This window comes from Ovis canadensis, chromosome 2, assembly GCF_042477335.2.
Source record: "Ovis canadensis isolate MfBH-ARS-UI-01 breed Bighorn chromosome 2, ARS-UI_OviCan_v2, whole genome shotgun sequence".
Taxonomy (NCBI): domain Eukaryota; kingdom Metazoa; phylum Chordata; class Mammalia; order Artiodactyla; family Bovidae; genus Ovis; species Ovis canadensis.
The window spans coordinates 90,348,696-90,374,207 of NC_091246.1; the positions used below are offsets into that span (position 1 = coordinate 90,348,696).

Here is a 25,512-nt window from a genome sequence, read left to right on the forward strand (position 1 = left end):
GAGAAACTTTTTGTTTTCACCGTGCTGAGAGCTGAAGAGAGAGCCCTGTAGCCCTGCCACCGACAGTGTTCTCTGGTTGGAAGCTCAGAACCTTGCATTTTCCAAGCCTTCCCTAGAGCTTTGTGGTTTATTTTCCAGGAAGGATTCCATTTACTGAAGGGCTTCAGGTGAGGAGTCAGCGAGTTGGGGTCGATTTTACAGATTGGGGTCCCTTCTGGCGCCATCCAGCCACAGCTCAGAGACAGGGAACCTGGTGGTGGTGATGGGACCCCTGGAAGGTGTCCAGGATGTCCTGGGGGTGAGTCAGAGCATGGCCACTACCAGCGCCAAGGACCAGGGAGCTGTTACTTCCTGCCTTCAGAATATTTATCCCTGTACAGATTAAACTAAAAAAAAATATTTCCTGGCGTATTATGGATAATAAGAAAAAAAAAGTTAAAACATGAAACCAACAGATTTCTTCTTGAACAAGTTAGCAGGAAAACTCAGGAATTAAGGAGAAATATTTTAATTCTCAAGGTACTGAAATTTACTGACTTTCACCAAAACATGAAGTTAAGCAAATTGGTTAATTTCACTGCCCCCTCTCTGACTGGTTACTGATTAAAGGAATGGTTCATGCAAATATTTGGATCCAGGCATGGATAGGGAACAATTGGTTAAACAGTTAAATGATTTTTTAAATATCCAAGTGTTTTTCAAAATATATTAAAATAAAAATTATTTTAGGTATATTTTTCCCATTATCCCCTGGGAAGAACTAGAAGGCAGAGCATTCGTTCCTGTTGCCTAATTTCTCTTGCTGTTTCCTTTCTTTCATCAGTGCTCTTAATGTCCTTTAGATGTCCTTCCGATGGGCCATCATTCTTCTCTCTCTGATTCAGACTCTATGGTTTTTACTTGTGAGTGCAGATTATCAGTTTTCTTTCTGAAGAAGGGGATTGAGAATAATTACACATGACAGTTTCTTCTCTGTCATGTATGCTTTGAACATGAAGTATTTACACACAACCTCAACTAGAGGACTGCAGGAGCTCAATGTGCCATGCCCTGCGTCTTGGTTCAGGCTGCTCTAACAAGGTCCCAGCGTCTGGTGGCTCATCAGTGGCAGAACTTAATGGGTCACAGTCCTGGGGGCTGCAAGTGTGAGATCAGGGTGCCAGCAGGGTGGAGGTCTGTTGAGAACCCTCTTCTGGGTTGCAGATTGTCAACATCTCTCTATGTCCTCACATGGTGGAGAGCAGAGAGGAAGCAAAGTGTCCTGTGAGCCTCATGAAGACAGTAATCCTGTGCATGAGGAATCCCCCCTCATAACCTCCTCTAACCCTGATGATTTCTCTAATATCCCACCTCCTGATATGATCGCATGGTGGGGGTAGATTTCAATATATGAATTTTGGGAACACACACACATTCAACCTGTAACATGGTAACAAGAAGATACCGAGACATTGTGTTTATTGCAGATTCATTAGAATATATTTCATTCTTGATATTTATTTGAGGATAACACATTCCTTGATGCTGTCATCCCTCATTATGGCTCATTCATCCTGAATTGATTACTAAATAAATGTACAGTGCTACTGTGAACATGATTACCAAGAACTTGCCAAATTGCACAGACTTTCAGTCTTTATAAAAAATGATGTTGACACCAACTACAAATTCCTTAGCCCTTCAAAGGGACACTTAATCCTTCCAACATAGTTGAGCCTGAGTTGTAAATATTCTCATTTCCAGGAGCCACCTGCTAAGACTTGATTTGAATAAAACAACCTAATAAGAAAATGGCAAAAAAAAAAAAAGGCAAGTCCAGGTTTCAAAATCTATTATATCAAATTCGAAACTCCACCTCCCCATCCATACCATAAACACCTGTGCAAACTGTCTGTATTGAACCATCGCTTATTTTCCTATTTCACTAACACACATTGTGCCTTTGTTTTCCTTACCTTGCTGTTACAGTACTCTATATTTTCATTAGTTTATCGTCTACCTCCAGATTTCTAGATGAATTGAGCAATTTACAAAGTATCGTGATTATTTTTTGTAATAAGCAAAATGAAATTATCAACTGGTAATTCTGAGAGTCTAAATGTGACTGACAAAATTAATATTTCTAATAATTATAAAATAATCATATTTAACCATCCAAGATGATTCATATAGATTGCTCAATTAACCATCACCATAAATTTGAGATGCATGATAGATAAGACCCTTGAGAATTATAGCTATTGCAAGAGATTGGATTACAAACATTTCAATGAGTCTGTAGGAAACAGGCTTCCCTGGTGGGAAAGAATCTTTCAGTGGATTAAAGAATCCACGTGTCCATGCGGGAGAGGAGTGTTAGATCCCTGGGTTGGGAAGGTCCTCTGGAGGAGGAAATGGCAAGGCACTCCAGTATTGTCTGGGAAATCCCATACAGAGAAGCCTGGCAGGCTACAGTCCACTGGGTCACAAAGAGTCAAATAAGACTTAGCAACTAAACATTGAGAACTGTAGAAAACATTAAGCTGACAGGGCTCTTGTGGATTTAGGTTAAAAATACTTAATGCTACCAAATACATGAATATGGGAAATGACTGGAAGAATAGAAGACAACATTTACTAAGGGGTGAAACGTTAGGGATGGAGCAGAGCATCCCGGTTGCCATCAGCAAGGAGACCAGAGTTTCAGAAATTCAGCACTTCATCTAGGTCTCAGTGAAACAGCTCAGGTCCTGCACTAAGCTAAGTCCTCCAAGCGCCCTTCGCTGCGCCCCAGCGGCCGGGATGTGCACCTGAACTCTCAGTAATGGACCGGACTCGCCTCTAGGTCCGGCGCCACGAACTCCCGCGCAGGATCCAGGGGAGACCCGAGGAGTCCCCGTCAAGAGCCTTGACCCCGGCGAGGCGCCGCCATAGCCCGGGGAGTCCGTGGGGCCGCGGGAGCAGTGAGGAAGCTTCCTTTTCGGTCCCACTGCCCAGGGGAGCTTTAATGCTACTTTTCTCAGATTCTTAGATTTCTACACCTGCCCCCATGTCCACCCTCCCCTTCCTAGGAGGAGATTTTGGCCAGGGCGGTTTACACCGCCGTTTATGCTGCGGTTGATGGCTGGAAATCAGAGCATGTTGTGAAGTATTTTCAAATTCAGGATTGTTTCTGTGGAGAAAGACTAATTCTTTCAGGGTTTCAGGGAAAGGGAAAGGCACCTGAAGTCTGCACAGGAATCTAGGAGATATTCAGACCCTCCAGTGGGAAGACTTGGGGGACAAGACTGAGACCGAAAAGTATTTCATTTAATATTAATATAAATGGTTAATTTCTCTTGCAATGTTAATTGGTTAAAAAATATTCAAAATTTATAGTGAAAGTCATTCAGTCATTCTTTGTGACCCCATGGATTATACAGTCCATGGAATTCTCCAGGCCGGAATACTAGAGTGGGTAGGCATTCCCTTCTCCAAGAGATCTTGGGATCGAACCCAGGTCTCCCACATTGCAGGCAGCTTCTTTACCAGATGAGCCATTAGGGAAGCCCAAGAACACTGGAGTGGGTACCTAGTTCTTCTCCAAGGGAATGTTCCTGACCCAGTCATCAAACCGGGGACCCCTGCATTGCAGGCGGATTCTTATAAGTAATTATGAATAACTTAAACTTTATAAGTCTTAAATATCAAGTTAAAATATTTTCTCTATTGATGCTTTTGAACTGTAGTGTTGGAACAGACTCTTGAGAGTCCCTTGGACTACAGGGAGATCCAACCAGTCCATCCTAAAGATCAGTCCTGGGTGTTCATTGAAGGGACTGATGTTGAAGCTGGAACTCCAATATTTTGGCTACCTGATGGGAAAAGCTGACTCATTTGAAAAGACCCTGATCCTGGGAAAGATTGAGGGCAGGAGGAGAAGGGGACAACAGAGGATGAGATGGTTGGATGGCATCACTGACTCAATGGGCGTTAGTTTGGGTGGACTCTGGGAGTTGGTGATGGACAGGGAGGCCTGGCATTCTGCAGTTCATGGGGTCGCAAAGAGTTGGACACGACTGAGCGACTGAACTGAACTGAACTGATGACCCAGTAACTATTGTAAATAATTAATTTCAGTTTACAAAATCCCTTTTTCTCTCATTTCTTTCAACCAAGGGTCTTCCCTTGTGGATCAGATAGTAAAGAATCTGCCTGAAATGCAGATTCCAGATTCCATCCTTGGTTGGGAAGATCCCCTGGAAATGGCAACAGACTCCAGTAGTCTTGCCAGGAGAATCCCATGGACAGAGGAGCTTGGTGGGCTATAATTGATGGGGTCACGAAAGAGTTCAAATTTACCTAGCAATTAAACATAAATTGGTAAAAAATTCAAGAAGTTCACCTTGATGATATTTAATAAATAAAACAAATTACAAATGTAATGAAATAAAAATGTGACTGTATTTGTTAAATTTTAATACAATGTAAACAAAAATATTTTATATGGAAAAATAAATATGAAGAGATAAAAGAATAAATATAGCAAAATAAATAAGCAAACAAACAATAAAATCAGGGCAGTCTTCACTTCAGGACTGATGCACCTGCAGCCAAAAAAGTTTATATGTATTCATTTACTACCGACAAAGTATTGGCTGAAGTAATTCAATAAATTTTGTGACTAAAGCTGAAATCAGAGTCTTCTGAAATGGCCGCAGATGAGTGTCCAGAGATGATGTGGCATCTTAGTCAGTGAGAGTCACGTCAAGGTGAGTTCAGGCCTCCATCCATCATTCTTAACCTTTCTTACAAGCTGGCTGATGAAGACAAGGATCTCAGGATTTCCAGTCTGATGATTTCCCAGGCGCAGTCGCTATATCCCTTCTCTTTCAGGTAGACAGGGATGCCCTGGAAGTACCTCTTCACGGCCAGGGTGGGGCCCGTCCTTCCCAGGGCAGAGTCTTCCTCGCCCATCACCTGCCCCAGGCAGGCCTCCAGGTCGTCCAGCTGCTGATGGAGTCCAGTGCGGAGCTTCTCCAGGAGGGTGGTGTCCCAGGCAGCAGACGAGCACTCTGTGTGGAAGAGGTTGAAGCTCTGCTGGAGCATCTCATGGAGCACAGAGATGGCCTGGGCCTCCTGGAGCTGGCCGCCCTCAACCATCTCTTGGGGGAAAGCAAAGTCTTTTCTGTCGTGCAGACAGAAGCGAGGGGAGATTCTCCTCAGTTGGCCCAGGAGCCTGAGGTTCTTCCTGCCAACCAGCACGTGTTTCTGAGACAGGTCACAGCCCAGGGATCCTCCTGGGCCTTAGCTGACCAGCACCAGGGCCATGAGTAGAGAGAGCACGAAGGCCGTGGGGAAGATGCAGCTGCTGCTGGGCTGGCTGAGACGGCGTCTGGTGGAACCTTGAGGTAGGCTCTCTGATGCCATGCTTTCTAAGCGAGGCCATTAAATAGGAAACATGGTAATTTTCATTTTCTAATCATTTCTATACACTTTTACTTCCTTTTTTTGATTTTTATTTGTTTATTCTGAATATGGTTAAAGAAACTGTCATCAGTCTAAACTAGTAAGTTTATCTATTTCCCAGTAACCTCAAATGTACCCACCCAAATGGATATTTATCAATCAAATGAGAAAGGTCTTTGTCAGACATCAGAAATGATGTAGCTTTCTCAGCACAAACATTACCACTCTTTCTCCTTCATGTGTAAATGTAGCTCTTCTCTGTTCCATGAACACATTTTTGGCCCTGATCCTAGGCTCAATTTCTGTTTCTTCCTTTACTTAGGAAGGCAGGCTCTGTATTTATCAGGGATTTACCAGGTCACTCTAGCAAATAAACTGTTTGAAACAAAGGATGGGTTTTCTTTAGTGTCTGATTTAGAGAAGAGGCTGATTATTATGAGTCCATGAGCTCCCTCATGTTTCTCTTCCTTCTAGAACACGTCCCTGCAGGTCTATGTGGTTGTGCTTCAGGGAACCACGAAGTCAGGACTATTACAGACATCACGCTTGCTTTCCACCGTTTTCATACTGAAGACCTATTGTCCTTTGCTGGCCCGGCCAATACCCCTACGAAGAATTCTGGTTCTTCTCAGATAATATGGGTGGGGAGACTCTAATTCCAGGATAATTGTATTTCCCCAGCAGCACCTCACTCACACAGGAGAGCTCACATGGCGCCACCCCCTGTCCTCTGGGTGTCAGAGTCCCCTTGCTCACCTGCTGGACTCCCTCCCTTAGGGCAGGCTCACCACATCCTGAGGACTCAAAAATCTCCTTTCTGTGGAGGGCTTGTTTACTTGTTAGGAAAATAAATCGTCTTCGTGAACCATCAACTTTCACCTGCAGTGTTTGTGTGAAGGACCCTAGTTGTCAGTGGTGACCTCTTCTTCTCTGACCCGTTTCCCCAGGTATCCAAAGATTCAGCAAAGCTCAGTCCTTGAGAGCAAAAGTGTATTTGTGCAAGTTGGTGGAGGGATTTCCAACTGCAATTATTTTGCTTTTAGTAGATGAATAATATCTCCCCGGTTAAGTATAGTTTTTATTATTCAACTCTTTTACTTAAACTGTTTGACACTTGTTCTGCTCAAACTTTCTGAGCTGGAGGATGGAGATTCAGTATTGCTGTTGTCTCTTATTGGAAGGTTATGTCACAGAATCTAGTGAGTTACAGCTGTTCATATAGGCAGTTGATTCCACCAGGCATCTCTGTTCCTCTGAGAATGCAGGGCAGTGAGACCCGGCCTACTTGATCAGGAGAAATAGTCCTCTTTCCTTGACTGTAATTTTTCCTGTAAACTTTTTATATTCACTTTGCGACTTATTTTGGGTAGGCTCTGGGAGTTGGTGATGGACAGGGAGGCCTGGCATGCTGCAGTTCATGGAGTTGCAAAGAGTCGGACACGACTGAGCGACTGAACTGAACTGAACTGACTGACTTATTGGACAAGATTTGTCTCATTGCTCCTGTTGCGGTTGTAATTGATGATGATGTGAGAACAACAAAGGGAAGTAAAGAAGCCACAGGGGCTGCATCTCTATCCCTTTCAAGACGTTAGTTCTTTTGTTTCTCTTTGCAACTTTTCTAGAAAGTAAAATTGCACATTTTTCTGTGTGGGCAATAGAAAACAAGGGTAAGTCTCAATGTCATGAATATGAAAGAAGGGAAGTGGTTTTCCCCTGACCCAGTGACGTGTTCTGAGTTAGCAAACTTCAGTGCAGCACAGCTGGGGACAAGTCTGAGGCAGAGGGAAACGATGAGGCCAATATGAACAACAGAAAGGCTGGGACAGGGCTGCTGCTTACAGAAGCTCAAAGAAGGACAAGCCCTTGATCTGTTGACTGCCGCCAGCTTTGTAAGACCAGCCACCTAATTTTTCTTTTCTTGAATCAGCATGTGGTCAGCATAAGGGGAGAAGGAAGAAGTCACACTCACCAGCTCACAAGAGACAGGCAATCAGAGCCCCAGTTGCTCGAACACTAATGCTCTCTGGCAGGGTTGACGAGACCAGCCTTGCTGAGCATCTGTGTAGGTGATAAATCCAGTTGGGCAAAGACAATATGCTTTGAAGTAACTAGAATGAAAGGGAATTAAATGATTCCAAAAGAGCCTGATCTTAGTCTAGCTAATAGTAACTATGACATTAAAAATAATAACTGAATTTTATTGATTACTGACCCTCATGATCTCCCTAATATTCCAGCTCTCGGTACTATCACATTGATGGGTTGGGTTTCTGTGGGTTTTTAAGAATTTTTAAAATATTTATTTTATGTGTTTATTTGGCTGTGGCATGTCTTAGTCGATGTATGCTGGTTCTTGGATCTTGGTTGCTTCATGCAGGATCTTTACTTAAGCCATGGGAAGTCCTGCTTGCCAATCAGAATCTAGTTTCCTGGCGAGAGATCCAGCTCAGGCTCCCTGCTTTGGGAGCATGGAGTCCTGGCCCCTGGACCATCAGGGAAGTCAAGGGGGAGGGTTTCAATACATGAATTTGGGGAACGCACACACATTCAGTCTGTAACACGGTAGCAAGGAGAGACCAAGGTATTGTGTTAATGGCAAGGATTCATTAGGATATATTTCATTCTTGATATTAGTGAGGAGTAAGAACACATTCTCTGATGCTGCCCTCACTTTTTATGGCACCTCCATCCTGAACTGATTGCTAATTAAATGTTACAAGACTACCGTGGACATGATTACCAAGGACCTGCCAGAAAAATTTCACAGACTATCAGTGTTTATCAAAAACGACAGTGAGAACAACTACAAACTCGTTAGCCTTTGTGAGGGACTCACGCAATACTTCCAGCATAGTTGAAACTGAGTTAACAGTTTTGTTTCGAAGAGCCTCCTGCCAAGAATTTATTTGAATAAAATAAAATCCAGTTTTCAAAACCTAACATGTCAGATTCCAAACTGCTTATCTAGACTCTGACGCCTGCGCCCCCTGCGTGCACTGAGCGCTCACTTAATTTCCTAGTTTATTTCTAACACAAGATGTACCCTTGTTGTTTCATACCTCGATGTGACAAACCTCTTATTTCCATTAGTTCTCATCTACCTCCAAATTCTAGATAAGCTGAGCAATTTACAACTATCTGATTATTTTGTATAATAAGCAAAATGAAATTATCAACTGGTAGTTATTACTGAAAGTCTAAATGTGATCGACAAAATAATAATTCTAATAATTATAAAATAATCATATTTAACTGTCCAAGATGATTCATATAGATTGTGCAATGAATCCTCACCATAAATTGGAGATACATGATGGACAAGATCCTTATGAGTTTTGACTCCAGCAGGAGATTGGATTAGAAACATTTCAGTGAATCCTCTGTAGAAAACACCAAGCTGATGGCTCTTGTGACTGTAAGTAAAAAAAATACTTAATGCTTTTGAGAGGGTAACAGGCAGGAAGACCAGGGGTCTCCAAACAGAGGAAACAGGCTCCAAGTGTCAGACATTTTTTCTCGCTCTCTTAAGCGGCAGGAGGAAACAAACTAGTGTTATGTTTGTTCCCCTTCTCTATACAAATTTAAATAGAGGTTTCTCTTAAAATTCTGTGCTGCCATAATGACACCTGGTTCCACCTGAACTTAACTTTTCCCAAACCTTGAGCTAACCAATGCATTTTTCTTCTGGAAATGTTTGTCTTAAGCTGTTAATATACTGTGTATTTGCCCTAGACTCTGTGTTCAAGTCAGTTCCACCTAAAGGCTCAGAACCGACTTGACAAACCAGTCTGTTATACATTGTTCTCCTAATCTGTGTTAATGAAACTGTATATTTGTTTGGAAATCTGCCTTTCTTCAAGATTCATGTCAATTATGTTATGGCCGGGGATGACTCACCTGGTGCCAATGTTATCTAAATGCATGTTGTGGGTGAGGGGCCCGGTGCCCTTCTCTGAGTTTTGAGACATTTCCTTTCTCTAATTAGCAGAATGCATTGGAGAAGGAAATGGCAACCCACTCCTGTGTTTTTGCCTGGAGAATCCCAGAGACGGGGGAGCCTGGTGGGCTGCCATCTGTGGGGTCACACAGAGTCGGACATGACTGAAGCAACTTAGCAGCAGCAGCAGCAGCAGCAGCAGTAGCTATGTGACATCTGGCTAAAGCCTAGCACGGGGCACTCTTACTGCCCCCTTCTGATGTCTATGTCAGAAGCTTTCTCTATCTCTTTTATACTTTATAAAACTTTATTACACAAAAGTTCTGAGCCATCCAGGCTCGTTACTGGCCCTGGATTGAATTCTCCAGAGGCCAAGAATCCTGGTGTCTTTCGTGGTTCAGCAACGAACTTTTGCTTCCAAATTATATGAATTTGGCAAATGACAGAATAGAAGACGACCTATGCTAACAGGTGAAATGTGAGGGATGGAGCAGAGCCTCCCCATTGCCATCAGCAGGGAGACCAGGAGTGCAGAAATTCAGCACTTCACCTGGGCTTCTCTGAAGCAGTTCAGGTCCTGCTCTAAACTCCAGAGCCCTCCAAACTCCTTTTGCTGCGCCCCAGCGGCCGGGAGGGAGCGCCCGATCTCTCAGTAACTGACAGACCCGCACCGCCCACCCAGTGGGACCCGCCGGAAGGGCTGCCCCCTGGGGCATCAGATCCACGGGGGGAACTCGCGGGTGGCCGTGGGCAGGATCCGCGACCGGAGCGAGGCGCCGCCGGGGCCCAGGGAGAGCTTGGGGCCGCGGGAACAGAGAGGAAACTTCCTTTTCGGGCCCCACTGCCCAGGCGAGCTTTGCGCCGAGTCGCTCAGAGCCTTTGATTTCTGCACCTCCAAATTCTAGATAAGCTACCATTGCGTCCATCCTCCCCTTCCTGGGAGAAGATTTTAGCCAGAGCGTTTCACACCGGTGCCCTTGAATGCCGCGATTGACGGCTGGAAATCACAGCATGCTGTGGTATGTTTTCAGATTCAGGGTTGTTTTGGAGTGAGTGGAAGTCGTTCAGTCGTGTCTGACTCTTTGCGACCCCGTGGACTATACAGTCCATGAAATTCTCCAGGCCAGAATACTGAAGTGGGTAGCCTTTCCCTTCTCCAGGAGATCTTCCCAACTCAGGGATTGAACCAGGGTCTCCCTCATTGCGGGCAGATCTTGACCAGCTGAGCCACAAGGGAAGCCCTTTGTTTATGGGGCAAAGGAGTAATTCAGGGAAAGGGGAAAGGTATCTACAATCTGGATGGAAATCTACTAGATATTGGGACCCTCCAGTGGGAAGACTTGGGGACAAAACAGACTTCAAAAGAAGCTCCTAGGTAAAGGGTAAATTATTTCGTTTAACATTAATATAAATGGTTAATTTCTCCTGTCATGTTCATTGGTTGGAAAATGTTTTCAGATGTATAAGTCTTCAACTCACATCAAATTCAAATATTTTCCTTGTGCCACCCCAGTACTTTAAGTTCCTGGCTTTAATGGAAGCAAAATCATCAGTAATGTTTTCAGTATTACTTCTTTGTATATCTCTTCATCTGAGCGAAAGCCATATTTGACAGACTTATGACCCAGTAACTACTTTGAATAACTCATCTCAATTTACAAAATCCTTTTTTCCTCTCATTTCTTTTAACCAAAGTTCATCTATTAAGCATTTTTTTTAGTCAGTTTTTCATTGGAGAGTTTCATGAACTTTTTCAAAATGTCTTCTCATATGGATAAGTTGTTTAAAAAATTACAATTAAAATAATTTTGATTTCAGCATAATGTGTGCTCAGTAGACACCAACTGTGAAATAGGCAGTTGGGTATATGATTCCAGCATGCATCTTTGGAAGACATCATCATCAAGATAGATTTTTAAAGGCCTGAAAACTAGAGCAAGTCATGACCTAGTTCATCAGTTTGAACAGAAGACAGTTCTGGGCTTTGAACACAGGAAAACCTCAAACTTCTTGGCCACCAACGAAATTCAGACTGGGTACCAGCCAGATGGCAGGAGTGCAGTGTGAGTGTGCAGCCTGGGATCTGGTTGAGGACCTTGCAATCTGTGTGTCTTCTAGCTGGAGATCACAGAGTTTGAATGAAAATGAATCATGAGCTCCTTTACCTGGGTAAAGAGACAGTGCAAGAGCAGTGGGTGCATTCTCTATGGATCAGAAATTCACAGAGGCGGCCTGCACTTCCAGTGGATATGATGGTGAAAGGCTGCTGTCTTTTCTAGTGCAGTGGTCTTAAAACTAACGTCTCAGCTCCACAGCTTTTCTCCTCAACACTACTCTGTGATGCTGGGGCTTTAGTTCCTTCCAGGACATTTCTCCTTGGCCTGCAGATGTTTTTCTTTCCCATGCCAGTTCCAAGGCTGGACTAGTAGGCTGGAAGGAATTTTCTGTTTTCCTGGAGTATGACTGGTAACAACTGCCATCAATTAGGAAAAGGAAAACGAATGGTTGCTGCTAGATGCTATGTGTCACCAGTCAGATGGGCAAAAACTAAAAAGGATGATAAGACCCTGTTTTGGTCAATGTGTGAGAACATATAACAGCTTCTATGGTCTTGAATATGGATTAATGTACCCATTGTTATCATGGACAGCTGGCAGTATGCATGTGCAAGGTTTATATATTTTGACAAATAAAATTGACTTCATGGCCCCTTATTCAGAGAAAGACTCTCGCTTCCGTTATAAGACACCTGCATACACTTGTAGCAGTCTCTCCTCTAAAGGCACTGATTTCTGAGAAGGACCGACTCTAGGAGGTGACCCTGCCAGCACTTAGGGACTGAAGTCTTTATGGAAAACGACTAGGATCAAACCCAGGACAGCCCAGGACTGTAGAGCAGAACCTCACACTGCATGGCCCTTGCTCTTTTCTTCCTGCCTGTGCCTTGCTGGTGAAAGATGGAAACCCAACAGAGAGTTGAGAAGGTGATTTTAGAAATGTCTTCAAGAAGTAGTAGAGTAGTACTCACACTAAAGAACAGGAAACATTATTAAGGAGTAATGTGTGTGATTTTCTGCATTCATATGAATGCAGAAGTCTCTATGATTTCCCTATTATTTATTTTCATGATAGATCAATGCATTTTCTACTAATCCTTCTTTCTCAAAGAATTTCTGTGACTTCTTAAGAATACTTCTAGAAGTCTGAAACACAGAAATTGGAATTGTCTTCAGCTTTGAGCACAGGAGAGTTCACACACTGAATATCCTGTGAAACTAGCCCCCAAGTTAAATATTTTTACCAAAGACCTAGCATCTTTCCAGTGTTGCCTTTCAGTCACTGCCTCAGGCCAGCTGTCCTGTCTGCTCCCTGTGGGCAGCTACTTTGGAACTCACTGTCCTGATTATTTGCACCAAGCACACTTTTGTGCTTCTTGTAATACGGACTCATTGATCCAAACAGTAGTCCTATGAAAAACTACTGTTATTTTCCCCATATTTGAGAAGATCAAGATAGAATGCATGCCTGCATGCATGCTAAGTTGGTTCAGTCCTGTCCAACTCCTGTGACCCATGGACTGTGGCCCACCAGGCTCCTCTGTCCATGGGATTTTCAAGAAAGAATACTGGAGGGGGTTGCCATATCCATCTCCTTAGTGTTTGTGATATTTTTCAGGGTCACACTGCTGTTAAATAGCAGAGCTGCATTCAAAGGTTTTGAAACTTCTAGAACTCTCCTTTCACTTGTGCTCTCTTCCAGTGATTTCCACTCAGTGAAACTTTGAAGCCAGAAACCATCACAGAACAGAGCTCCTGTGTTGGAGGCAGTGAAGATACAGTGTAAGGGAGTGGATTGTTCAGTAAAGCAGGACCGAGGAGAAGGTGGGAGGAAGAGTAACAGGTGTCAGGCTCAGCCACTCAGGACCACATGTTCGCAGCTTCCCTGGAGGACAGGAGTCCTCCCCCCACATACTGACACCAACCATTCTCTGTTGATTGGGTATAAACTAGTTATACTTGTGACTTCAGGACTACTCATTTACCACCGTTTCACAGACTCCTTTCTACCTGTTTCTTTTGGGTAGAGGGGGCTGCACTCCACAGCTTGCAGGATCTTAGTTCCCTGACCAGGTATCCATGGCACCTGAGCGTCTCACACTGGAAGCATGGAGTCCATTCCACTGGACTGCCAGGGATCCAGAAATTCTACCTTTTGACAATCATTTCCTGAAAAGTGATACGACTATTCTGTAGTATAAATGGACAAATGCTATTCCACGATAGGTTTATGTAGACCAAATAAGTATTTAGTTCTTCATAATGAAAAAAGTAATTACTTTCATAAGAAATTAATAAATAAAACAAATTAGAAGAATAAGGAAATGAACATATTTTCTAAATTTTATTACAATGCAGAAAAACATTTTTACATGAAAATATAAATATGATGAGATAAAAGAAAATAAATGCATAAATAAATATAAATAACATCAGGGCAGTCGTCCCTTATGGACTGAGCCCCGTGCAGTTGAATACTTTTTATATCTACTTGCTTTTTGCAACTGAGAAATTACTATTGATTGAATTCAGGAAACATTGTGGTTAAAGCAGAAATCAGAGTCTTCTGAAATGACCTCAGGGGAGCGTACAAGGGTGATGTGGCGTCTTAGTCAGTGAGAGTCATGTCAAGGTGAGCTCAGGTCTCCATCCATCATTCTTAACCTTTCTTGCAAGCTGACTGATGAAGACAAGGATCTCATGATTTCCATTCTGACAATTTCCCAGGCGCAGTCGCTGTATCCCTTCTCTTGCAGGTAGACATGGATGCCCTGGAAGTACCTCTTCACGGCCACGGTGGGGCCCGTCCTTCCCAGGCCAGAGTCTTTCTCTCCAGTCACCTGCACCAGACAGGAGTCCAGGTGGTCCAGCTGCTGATGGAGTCCATTGCGGAGCTGCTCCAGGAGGGTGGTGTCCCAGGCAGCAGAGGCGCGCTCTGTGTGGAAGAGGTTGAAGCTCTGCTGGAGCATCTCATGGAGCACAGAGATGGCCTGGGCCTCCTGGAGCTGGCCGCCCTCCACCATCTCCTGGGGGAAAGCGAAGTCTTTTCTGTCCTGCAGACAGAAGCGAGGGGAGAGTTTCCCCATTTGGCCCAGGAGCCTGAGGTTCTTCCTGCCAATGAGAACATGGTTCTGAGACAGGTCACAGCCCAGGGATCCTCCTGGGCCGTAGCTGACCAGCACCAGGGCCATGAGTAGAGAGAGCACGAAGGCCATGGGGAAGATGGGGCTGCTTCCGGGCTGACTGAAGCAGTGTCTGGTGAAACCTTGAGGTAGGTTCTCTGATGCCATGCTTTCTAAGCAAGGCCTTTAAATAGGGAACATGGTAGTTTTCATTTTCTCATTGTTTTAATACACTTTCACTTCCTTTTTTGATTTTCATTTATGTATTCACAATATGACCAAAGAAAATGTCATCAATATAAAGTATTAATTTTACCTATTTCCCAATGACTTCAAATGTACCCATCCGATTGGATATGTGTCAATTAAATGAGAATGTTTTTATTATCCATCGCTTTTATTTACACTGTTCAGCACTTTTCTGCTCAGAGGTTCAGAGCTGGAGGAAGGACATTCAGTGATGGTGTCTCTCACTGGAAGCTTATGTCACAGAATCTAGTGAGTTTCAGTCATTCATTCAGGCAGTTGATTCCACTGGGCATCTCTATTCCTCTGTCTCTTTCTTCCTCTGAGAACGAAGGACGGTGAGAACCAGGCTACTCGTTCTGGGAGAAATAGCCTTCTTTCCTTTACTTGAGTATAATTTTTCACTTAGTCTACATTCTTTTAGTGACTTGCTGGCCAGGCTTTGTCTTGCTGCTCCTGCTCTAGTTCTAATTCACGTTGAGGTTAGAAAGATAAAGCAAAGTGAAGAAAGGCAGAGGGGCTGAGCTCTATCATATTTAAGACATAATTTTTGTTGTTGTTTTTTCCCTTTGCCACTTTCCTAGAAAGTAAAGTTCCACAGTTGTTTTGTGGGCAAAAAGAAACTAATCTAAGTCTGAATGTCTGAATATGAACAAAGGGAAGTGGTTTTCCCTGACACAGTGATGTCTTCTGAGTTAGCAAACTTCAGTGCAGCACAGCTGGGGATGAGGCTGTGGCAGAGGGCAAGCATGAGGCCAGTATGAACAACAGAAAGGCTGGGCCGTGGCTGCTGCGGACAGAAGCTCAACAAAGGTTAAGTCCAAGGTCAAGCGACTGTCCTTTATTTTCTAGATCAGCTACCTCATTTTTCTTTCAATTAATGCACGTAGGATTCATTTCAGGAGAGAAGGAAGAAGTCAAGCCCATCACCTATCAAGAGATGGACAACTAGAATGCCAATTGCTGGAATACTAACCCTCTCTGACAGTGTCTTGGAGACCAGCCTTGCTGAGCATCTGTCTAGGTTATAAATCCACTCAGGCAAGGAGAAGATGCTTTGAAAAAAACTAGAATGAAATAGAATTAAATGATTGCAAACCATCCTGAACTTAATCTGGATACTAGTAATTATGATATTAAAAATTATAGCTGAATTTGATTACCTGCTGCTAATGGACTAGTCACTTTTCAAGCTCTTTAGAATTTTAACTGAATCCTCTCATTAGCTCTTAGGGTCACACTTACTTATACTCCTGGAGAAAAATATAAATCTAGACAAATGAACTATTCCAATCATAGCAAAGATTCAAGAGCAAACCTTGGGGGCTTTGATTTGTCTGAAAGATCCAATTAAAAAAAAAGGAGGGGTGCAAATGAACACGACATTAAGGAACCAATGAAATAAGTGACAGAGGAGAATGAGTTGCCGAAGACCCCTTAATCCATTTCAAATGTCAAAGGGTCATGATCTATTGTTTTGTAGGGCCACAGTGTGTGGTCTGAAGTCCGCAAAATTAAGATCTAATCATAAATGGACAACATCACTATTAAGTAGTTGGAAGGGAGTAGATTGTTCTGCCAGCTAAAAGAGAAGCAGGAGTTTGCTCATTGTCTAGTGGTTAGGATCCAGCACTTTTCACTGCTGTGACCTGATTTCAATCCCTGGTTGGGGAAGTCAGATCACACAAGCCTCGCTGAATGCTAAGCTTTTATGAGTGGTTTCTTCAATGAAATATAGTAAAATAATTTTATTGACCCTATGAGAGGTAAGCGCTACTTTCTATGTATTTAAACCTTTTGACCTTTTTTGTGAGCTTGCTGCTGCTGCTGTTGCTGCTGCTAAGTCGCTTCAGTCATGTCCGACTCTGTGCGACCCCATAGAGGGCAACTCACCAGGCTCCCCCGTCTCTGGGATTCTCCAGGCAAGAACACTGGAGTGGGTTGCCATTTCTTTCTCCAACGCGAACAAACATAAAGCAGGTAACAGTCTCTCGCCACATGAGTTCTGACGTTTCTCCTTCAGGATGAGAATGAAAACATCTTTCAGCATCAGGTTCTGCAGAATGAAGTCTCCACCCACTGCAGTCCCTGCCCTCCAACACGCCCTGATGGGAGTTCAGGGTTGAGATCAGGAACGAGGCACTCTGTGCTCTGGGAAAACTGACACAAGAGGCCTTCTGATAGTTAGATAATTTCCGGAGAAAATTGATGAACCCAATTTTACAGCTTCTCATGGGTAGAAAGCTCTAAAATCTTTCAGAGACACATCTGTTCCTCCTGATTCTCAGCCGCTTTCTCCCGGGATGTGAGTTTATCTGCGCGTCACCCCTCGCCACAGTCGCCTGCATGCTGACCTCCTCTGCGTGCGTGGGGCAGGTCCTCAGAGCTGAGGGGGGCTGCGCTCTGGCCTGCAGTCCTCATCAAGTCCTCCCAATAAAGTGAACTCTCCGGAGTCATGTTTTTGGGTGTGTTTGTTTTTGTTGACAAGGACCCCTTCCAGGAGACCTCCTCAGGTAACCTGCTGTTCTCATTCGAAAGGAAGACACCTGCGTTTCTCACCTCCAGTCCCGCCGGGTCACCCCGGTGTCTCCTGACGGAGTCCAGTGAAGAAGCTCTACTCTATGTCCAACCTCTGGTCAAGATGTGGGTGTCGAGGAGGCCTATGTGAGACCCAGATGGAAGCGCACGTGTGCTTCCCAGACAGAAGCAGTGAACATTTTTCTCCTTGGCAGGGAGAAACTGGCTTGAATTGTGAAGTAAGCCTCAAGGCCTTGTATAGTTATCTTTTTAAAATTTCTAGCTCAACCTATTAAACATCATTAAGTAATACTATAGAATTGAATGAAAGTTTATTTAGAAAATAATTTGTTACTGAAATGGTATTTTTAGCAGTAATATCGGAATGTTTTTTACTTGTTTAGGACCCTAACCCTCAAGAAGGTTTCCAAACCTCTCAATGTACTTTAAACGTTCCCTGAGGGGCTTCCCTGGAGGCTCAGTGGTGAGGAGTCCACCTGCCAACAGGACCCCATGCGGTCCTGGAGGATGCGCGTGCTGCAGGACAGTGAGCCCGGGGGCACAGCTACCGCCCTGTGCTCTAGACCCCGGGCCCTCACCACCGAAGCCAAGTGCACTGGAGCCTGAGCTCCCCAACAAGAGAGGCTCCCACAGTGAGAAGCCTGTGCCCCACAACTAGAGAGGACCCACCTTTGCCACAACTAGAGAGAAGTCCGTGCGGCAGCGTACACACAGCAAAGAGAAAAATGAATAAATGAATAAAATTATTTTAAAAGTCCCTCTGACTGTACATATAGCTACTGAGTGCTGTATGTCCCAAATGGAAAGAAGAGAAAGATGATTGATCCATCAATGTCCTGAAGACTGCCTACATTAAATCCATGAATTTCCCCAAAGATCTTTGTTACTTTGAGAAATTGTTCTCTTCCAATGTGCATGTTACTAACATATGTCCTGCGAGGAAGGCTCTGGCCCACTGTTGCTAAATGTATTAAAAGCCCTGCCTGTGCCCCTTCTATTCAATCTTGTTTGATTGTGTTTGTCTCTCAGAGATGCAAAGACACCAGGATGGAATTTAGGAACTTCCTTGGATTGCATTGTCCCCAGGCACCTCTTGCCCTGCTCTCTGATATCTTGCTGGGTCCTAAGGAAGACACAAGTCTGCAGCTGTGACGGGAGTGGCCGTCGCCCCTTCCAGGACTCTGCAGGCTGCTGTGGTGTGAGCGTCTCCCGTGCTGGGGACACAGCTGGTGGCCAGGCCTTCGTGCTCTGTCTCTGCTCTCAGCATCCGCTTCAGTCTTCTCCGTCTCTGAAAAGGAATGTTGTGGAGAAGCACTTGCCTCAGTGCAGCTCATCTGTGTTGTTCTGTGTCCTGAGGACCCGCTGCTGCTCCAGGGAATACTTTAAACATCTCTGTTCTCCTTCCAAGTTCTCAAGCTGCTGCTGACTTTCAACTCCAAGTTTCGAGTGCTTTGGACTTTTCTCAAATGAGATTCCTGAACCAGGTGAGTTCCTCCTAGTGCAACCAGCACATGGAATAGCCTAGGTGCACGCTCAGAGGAGCCCCTGGTGTCTCCACCATTGTTCACTGTGGGGCGGGGTTCCCTCTATTTACTGTGTTTCTCTGGGAGGCTGGACAGTCTGGACCCGCAGTGCTTGGCAGGCAGAGCAGGTGAAGTCATAGGAGAGTGTCTGACAGAGCTAGAAGTTTCACTCAGGTTCTGCTTTGAGTTGGTGGTTTGCAGTTGTAAGGGGAAACTGACAACCAGAAACTGTAATGGAGAAGGACACAGCTGTATGAGTGGAGAGGACGCCTTCATGCAGAGTGAGTGAGGAGAGCACGCTGGGGATTCTGCACTGGGAGGAAGTGAACGATTGTGACATTTGAGTGTAAGGATAAGATACTCACCTGAGCTCTTGCCAACTGAATACCACATATTCAGCTTCTCTACAATTTTTTCCAGGGAAAAAAATTCCACAACCAACAAGAGGCAGAAAATCCTCCCCAAGAATTCATCAAATCCTGAAGCATGTATTTTTTTTTTTTGATTGTTGTCTTTTAGGTTACTTTTTTTGAAAAAATTCAGAGTTACAAAAAGCACTGGAGTGGTTATGTTCACTTCAATGTCCTCAGAGCAATAAACAACATAGCTAGAGCTAGAGTATTTTTACTTCTAACGTGCAAATCCTAAAGAGGGCTCAAGGAATTGTAAAATGCATTTTTTAATCAAGTTGCCATTCAGGATTGGTGTTTCTGTTTTAACGAAAGAACAAAGTAAGTCTTTTACAGTAAGAATTTAATAAAGGAAGAAAAATTATTAACTGACTACAAAATATACATTTTCCTATAAGTATACATACATAATATTTTATCAACAAAATAATTTAAATATTTATAAATAGTTAAATAAATATTCAGTTCAGTTCAGTCGCTCAGTCATGTCTGACTGTTTGTGACCCCATGAATCGCAGCACGCCAGGCCTCCCTGTCCATCACCAACTCCCAGAGTCACTTAGACTCGTGTCCATCGAGTCAGTGATGGCATCCAGCCATCTCATCCTTGGTTGTCCCCTTCTTCTCCTACCCCCAATTAAAATAAATAAATTATTTATTATTATTATTAATTATTATATAAATAAAATAAATAAAATACTTTATTTATTTTAATATTGGTAGTTAAATACGTAGATAGATCAGCTTTGTCCAGGTAGTTAAATACGTAAATACATCAGCTTCGGCATCAGTGAGGAACCAGCGCCTATAGAGTAGAATATGATGTTGCTTAATATTCCAGAAAACATTTGACACGCTGATTCAATTCAGGGAGCAATGACAGCAGAAATGAGAGTCCTTGACATGGCAGCGCAGGAGGAAGTGTGGTCTGTTGGTCCATGAGAATCATTTCCGTGTTGAACCAGCTGTGTGTAAGTCCTTGCTCCTGAATCTCTCCTGCAAGTTTGTTGAGGAAGAGAAGGCTCTCATGACTTCTGCTCTGACAACCTCCCAGGCACAAGGGCTGTGTCCCTTCTCTTGCAGATAGAGAGTGATTCTGTGGAAGTATTTCCTCACAGCCAGGCTGGAGACCTCCTTGAGCAGGGGAGCCCCTCGCAGCCCCTCCTCCTGCCTGAGACAGGCTTGCAGGTCAGTGAGCTGCTGATCCAGTGCAGCGTGGAGCTTGTCCAGGAGGCTCTGGTCCCACGCGGCGGCCAAGCCCTCTGTGCTGAAGAGCTGGAAGGTGTGCTGGGTCACCTCGTGGAGCACAGAGATGGCTTGAGCCTTCTGCAACTGGCTGCCACCCAGCGCCTCCTGGGGGAATGCGAAGTCATTTCTGTCCTGCAGGCAGGAGGAAGGGGAGACCCTCCTCAGTTGTCGCAGGAGCGTCAGGACCCTCCTGTTGGCCAGGCTGTGGGTGTGAGGCAGGTGGCAACCCCGAGAGCAGATGGCGTTGCAGCTGAGCAGCAGCAGGGCCAGGAGTAAGGACCAGGCTGCGGCCATCGGGACCTTGCAGATGCTTCAGGCCTGGGGCGGTGGGTGGCTGTGTGAACCTGCTCTCTAGCTTCCCTGAAGACCTTCCTTCAGGCCTGGGGCTTAAATAGGAGCCCATGGTTTCCATTTTCTGAAAGTTCCCTCTTACTTTCTACTTTTGGTTTTGCTTTTCTGTTTGCACTCTCCAGTGGGTTAGGGCAGCACTTCTCAATCGTTTCTTTTTTCATGTTGCCCTTCTTTCTTCTGCCCACAGAGCCTTTCTAGATATATTTTCTTAATTGCCCTGCACTGTGAAATTTTGATAACACAGATGTACTGTGTATGTATTTATGTACTCTATGAATATCTTTTCCTGTACATAGAAAAAGTATGTGTAAATCTTACTCTTTGTATTCAGTGTAGTTAAGAATTACATAAAATTTTAAGCGATAATTTAAATGTAAAAGGTACTGAATTTTATTTTTTCTTTATAAACTCAGTTTTCAGAGTGACTTTTAATGTCACGTGTTTACTTATATAAGTAGGTATGTATCCAATTACATATTAAAATAAAATTGAAATAAATACTTTTAATATACCAAGATATAGACATACTTAAAAGTCATTCAAAGCTGCTCGAATCATTAAATGACTTTAAAATAGTTCTTTAATATTTCCTTTAATTATTTATCATTGAATTTTCTTCATGTCAGAAAATAATTTTTAGTTTTACTGCCTGATAGATATTCATCTGGATATTATCAACATTTTTTCTCTTTAAGACTTTGACATGTTGAACCACCTTTGTAGAATTATGTAAGAAAATATAATTTTTTTTGTATTTTATTTACAAATAAGTTTTCCATTTTTATTTAATTTCTGGAGCCCAAATCACACTGAGGTTCAAACATAAGCAACATGCATGAGACAGACAATGGTTTCTCAGAAGTACAGAAAGGGCAGCTCTCACAATATGACTTTGAGATCAAGAAAATGATGGAAAGTCCTCCAGTGAACCATCTAGTCACCTTAGGATGCACCACTGATCTTGTATGCAATTTGTTTATATTCAATAAACTCAGTCTCAGTGCTCAATGTATGATACACAAGGCCAAAGACAGAAATAAATACTAAGGGGTTGGATTTTGTTGTATCAGGTTGAGCTTTGATGTGTAATAACTAATCATTGTAATGACAAGATTTGTTCATATTCCAGAAAACTAATGTCTGCACGCATGGAAGTAGCATTATCCCCAGTAAGAAACCATGATTTAGGAATCACCATCCATATGAATCTTTCTCTCTGTTCCTTTGCATTAAATTTCAGATTTCCCAAATGACTTTCAAGTTCCAATCCAAGTCTATTGTTTTCAAATAAAAGGAAACAATCTTTGTAATTAATTCAGAATGGGATAAATATTTATTATTTCATGGGGAGATTTAGCTTTTGGCTCTGCTCCTGAATTCATTTTATAGTGGATTTTATGTTGTCTTGTCCCCTTATGTTCCAAACTTCAAATAAGAGACATGTGACCGTGTTTGGCAAATCAGCTCTGTAGTGACTGAACTCTGTCTTCTTCTCTGTGGTATCCTCTGTACCAGGCCCAGTGTAATTGCTCAACAAGTTGATTTTTGTTGTTTACTTATTTATTCACTTCTGGGTGCCCTGGGTCCTCACCGCTTGCCCGGACTTCCGTCAGTCGTGGCAGGTGGGGGCCGCTCTTCCTCGCAGAGCCTGGTTTCCTTGCTGTGCGGGCCTCCTCAGGCTCCAGCGTGCAGGCTTCAGGATCTGCAGCACGTGGGCTCTGGAGCAGAGTCTCAGCAACAGGGGAGCACTGTCTTAGTTGTTCCGTGGCAGGTGGACACTTCCTGGACCAGGGATCGAATCTATCTCTCCTGAGGAAGATTCTTCCTCACTGCACCATCAGGGAAGTCCTCAACAAGTAATTGTAGCTAAAGCAGTTTCTCAGATTTCCTCCTACTACTGGAAGGCATTTACAAATGACCAAGCTATTTTGCTTCATCGGGGCCTATTTCCTGGAATGATAATAGACATTTCAATAGATAATGAAATACCAATAGTCTGGTATTTCCACTCTGTTCCTGCTGGTACCTGTGGTACTGAGTTTGTTGCTAAAACCACTAGGAGTCCCCTTCCTTGAAGGTAAATGGGGTCTGGGGCTTCACGTAGCAAGTGCAACACACTTTTCAGCCTGTGCCCAGCACTGTATTAAACTCAGGAGGATGCCTCACCCCTAATTGTCCTCAACTAGGTCATGATTCCAGAAAACATCTACTTCTACTGCATCGACAGGGCTAAAGCCTTTGACCTTGTGAATCACAACAAACTGGAAAACGCTTCAAGAGATGGGAATACCAGACCATCTTACCTGTCTCCTGAGAAACCTGTATGCAGGTCAAGAAGCAACAGTTAGAACCGGACATGGAACAATGGACTGGTTCCAAACTGGGAAAAGAGTACATCAAGACTGTATACTGTCAGCCTGCTTATTTAACTTATATCCAGAGTACATCATGTGAGAGGCTGGGTTGGATAAAGCAGAAGCTGGAATCAAGATTGCTGGAGAAATAGCAATAACCTCACACATGCAGATGACATCACCCTTAAGGCAGAAAGGGAAGCGGAACTAAAGAGCCTCTTGATGAAAGGGAAAGAGGAGAGTGAAAAAGCTGGCTGAAAACTTAAAACATTCACAACATCAAGAACGTGGCTTCCAGTACCGTAGCTTCATGGCAAACAGATGGGGAAACAAAGGAAAGAGTGACAGACTCTATTTCCTTGGGCTCCAACATCACCGCAGATGGCGACTGCAGACAGGAGATTGAAAGACACTTGCTCTTTGGAGGAAAAGCTATGACCAATCTAGACAGGATATTAACAAGCAGAGACGTTACTTCAGCCTAAAGGTCTGTATGGTCAACGCTATGGTTTTTCTAGTGGTCATGTATGGATGTGAGAGCTGGACCAGAAAGCTGAGTGCCAGAGAATTGATGCATTTGAACTGTGGTGTTGGAGATGACTCTTGAGAGTCCCTTGGACTGCAAGGAGAACAAGCCAGTCCATCCTGAAGGAAATTAGTCCTGAATATGCACTGGAAGGACTGATGCTGAAATGCCAGTTTTTTGGCCACCTGACGCGAAGACCTGACTCATTGGAAAAGACCCTGATGCTGGGAATGATTGAAGGCAGGAGGAGAAGGGGACGACAGAGGATAAGATGGTTGGAAGGCATCACTGACTCGATGGACATGAGTTTAAGTAAGCTCTGGGAGTTGGTGATGGACAGGGAAGCCTGGCATGCTGCAGTTCAGGGGATCATAAAGAGTCACCAATGACTGAACGACTGACCTGAACTGAGGTCATGACAGAAAAGAACATGCCGGGTGTCGTACACAGAGCCATGTATCTGAACTCAAACCCTCCCTGATGCTCGTAGCTCACAGCAATGAGCAGGCGGTTTACCACAGTACTCTTTGGTGGGTCTTTACCGACCTGGCAATTACTGCTACATTGACCTGAGATACTTCAGAGACTCCTCACAAGGAATGATGAATGATCATTTCCACGCTCTGTTTTATTCCATTGCATGGCTGGTGAGCTTCATTTTAGTTTGGCTTCCAGGTTTTGACATGTAATAATTAAAGCCTTACAACAGGTTGAAAATCTAGAGTTTGGATCTGAATCCCTCGTCTCTTTATTTTGTCTACTAACCTGCTCATTCTTTTTATGCTCAGTGTGACTATTTTCTTACTTCTACATGCCAAGCATGCAGACTTTAAAGACCTTTATGTTCTGAATGGTTAGGACCCCAGCAAAGTCATATCATGAGGTTGTAAACCCCAAAATAATGATATCAGGTGGCAGACCTTTTGGGACGTGATTAGGGTGTGGCAATGGAGGCCTCACATAAGGAAATAATGCCCTTATAAAAGAGGTGGATATAAACTAGTCCCTCTCCTGCCCTGTGATGATACGAGAGAACTCTGCAGTGTGAGACCTGAAGCAGGCTCTCACCACAACTGGACCAAGCTAACACACAGTTCTCGGATATCCAGACTCGAGAACTAACTTTGAGCAATACATTTCTGGTCTTTGCAAACTACCCAGTCAATGCTATTTTGTTGAAGAAGCTTGTATAGTAAGATATTACATGCGCTGTTTTATCCTCAGAATACCTCCGGAGTCTGTAAAATTTCTGAAGGGAGAGAAATTATCTTACTGAACACCGTTTCCTAGACATCTAGTCTGGGCCCTAACATTTCTTGAGCTCAATCAATATTTGAGTAACATCATTTCACAAGGATGGTAATGATAGGAGAAACAATAAACCCAGTATCTATTAGATATATAGGATGTGAGAACACAATAATTTAGAGATTTTTCATGTTTCTACAAGGGAAGATACGATGAAATCTTGTGTGAGGTACTTTTTAAAGATCATCTGCAGAAATATTTTATTCAAGTTTGCATTTTCAGAATTTGGGCGGTATGGAGAGTGGAACACTCAGTGTCCACTTTTCGTTCAGTGATTCTCAAGTACTTGCAAGGAGCTGCCTGATCACTCTTTCCTTGCCTCCCTCAGGTAGTAAGGAAACACATTGGCTACAGCTGTACATGTTTTCCTCACTGGCCTATGCCTTTGGGAGTCAACCTGAATGCTTCTCACAAATAGTCTATGATCCTGTGAACTCTGAGTGACAGCTCTATCATCTTCCC

General features: G+C 43.6%; 2 protein-coding genes and 1 pseudogene across 2 annotated transcripts; all 3 read right to left on the minus strand.

Moving 5' to 3' along the window:
* Positions 1-4,767: 4,767 nt before the first annotated feature.
* LOC138432383 (interferon omega-1-like) lies at positions 4,768-5,388 on the minus strand (annotated as a pseudogene).
* Positions 5,389-14,051: 8,663 nt separating this feature from the next.
* On the minus strand, positions 14,052-14,639 carry LOC138433645 (interferon omega-1-like). The gene has a single exon (XM_069576670.1). The coding sequence runs from the start codon at positions 14,637-14,639 to the stop codon at positions 14,052-14,054; it is 588 nt and encodes a 195-aa protein (XP_069432771.1).
* A 5,569-nt stretch (positions 14,640-20,208) lies between these two features.
* Positions 20,209-20,805, minus strand: LOC138432384 (interferon alpha-B). Its single transcript, XM_069573729.1, has one exon. The coding sequence runs from the start codon at positions 20,803-20,805 to the stop codon at positions 20,209-20,211; it is 597 nt and encodes a 198-aa protein (XP_069429830.1).
* Between the last annotated feature and the right edge of the window lie 4,707 nt (positions 20,806-25,512).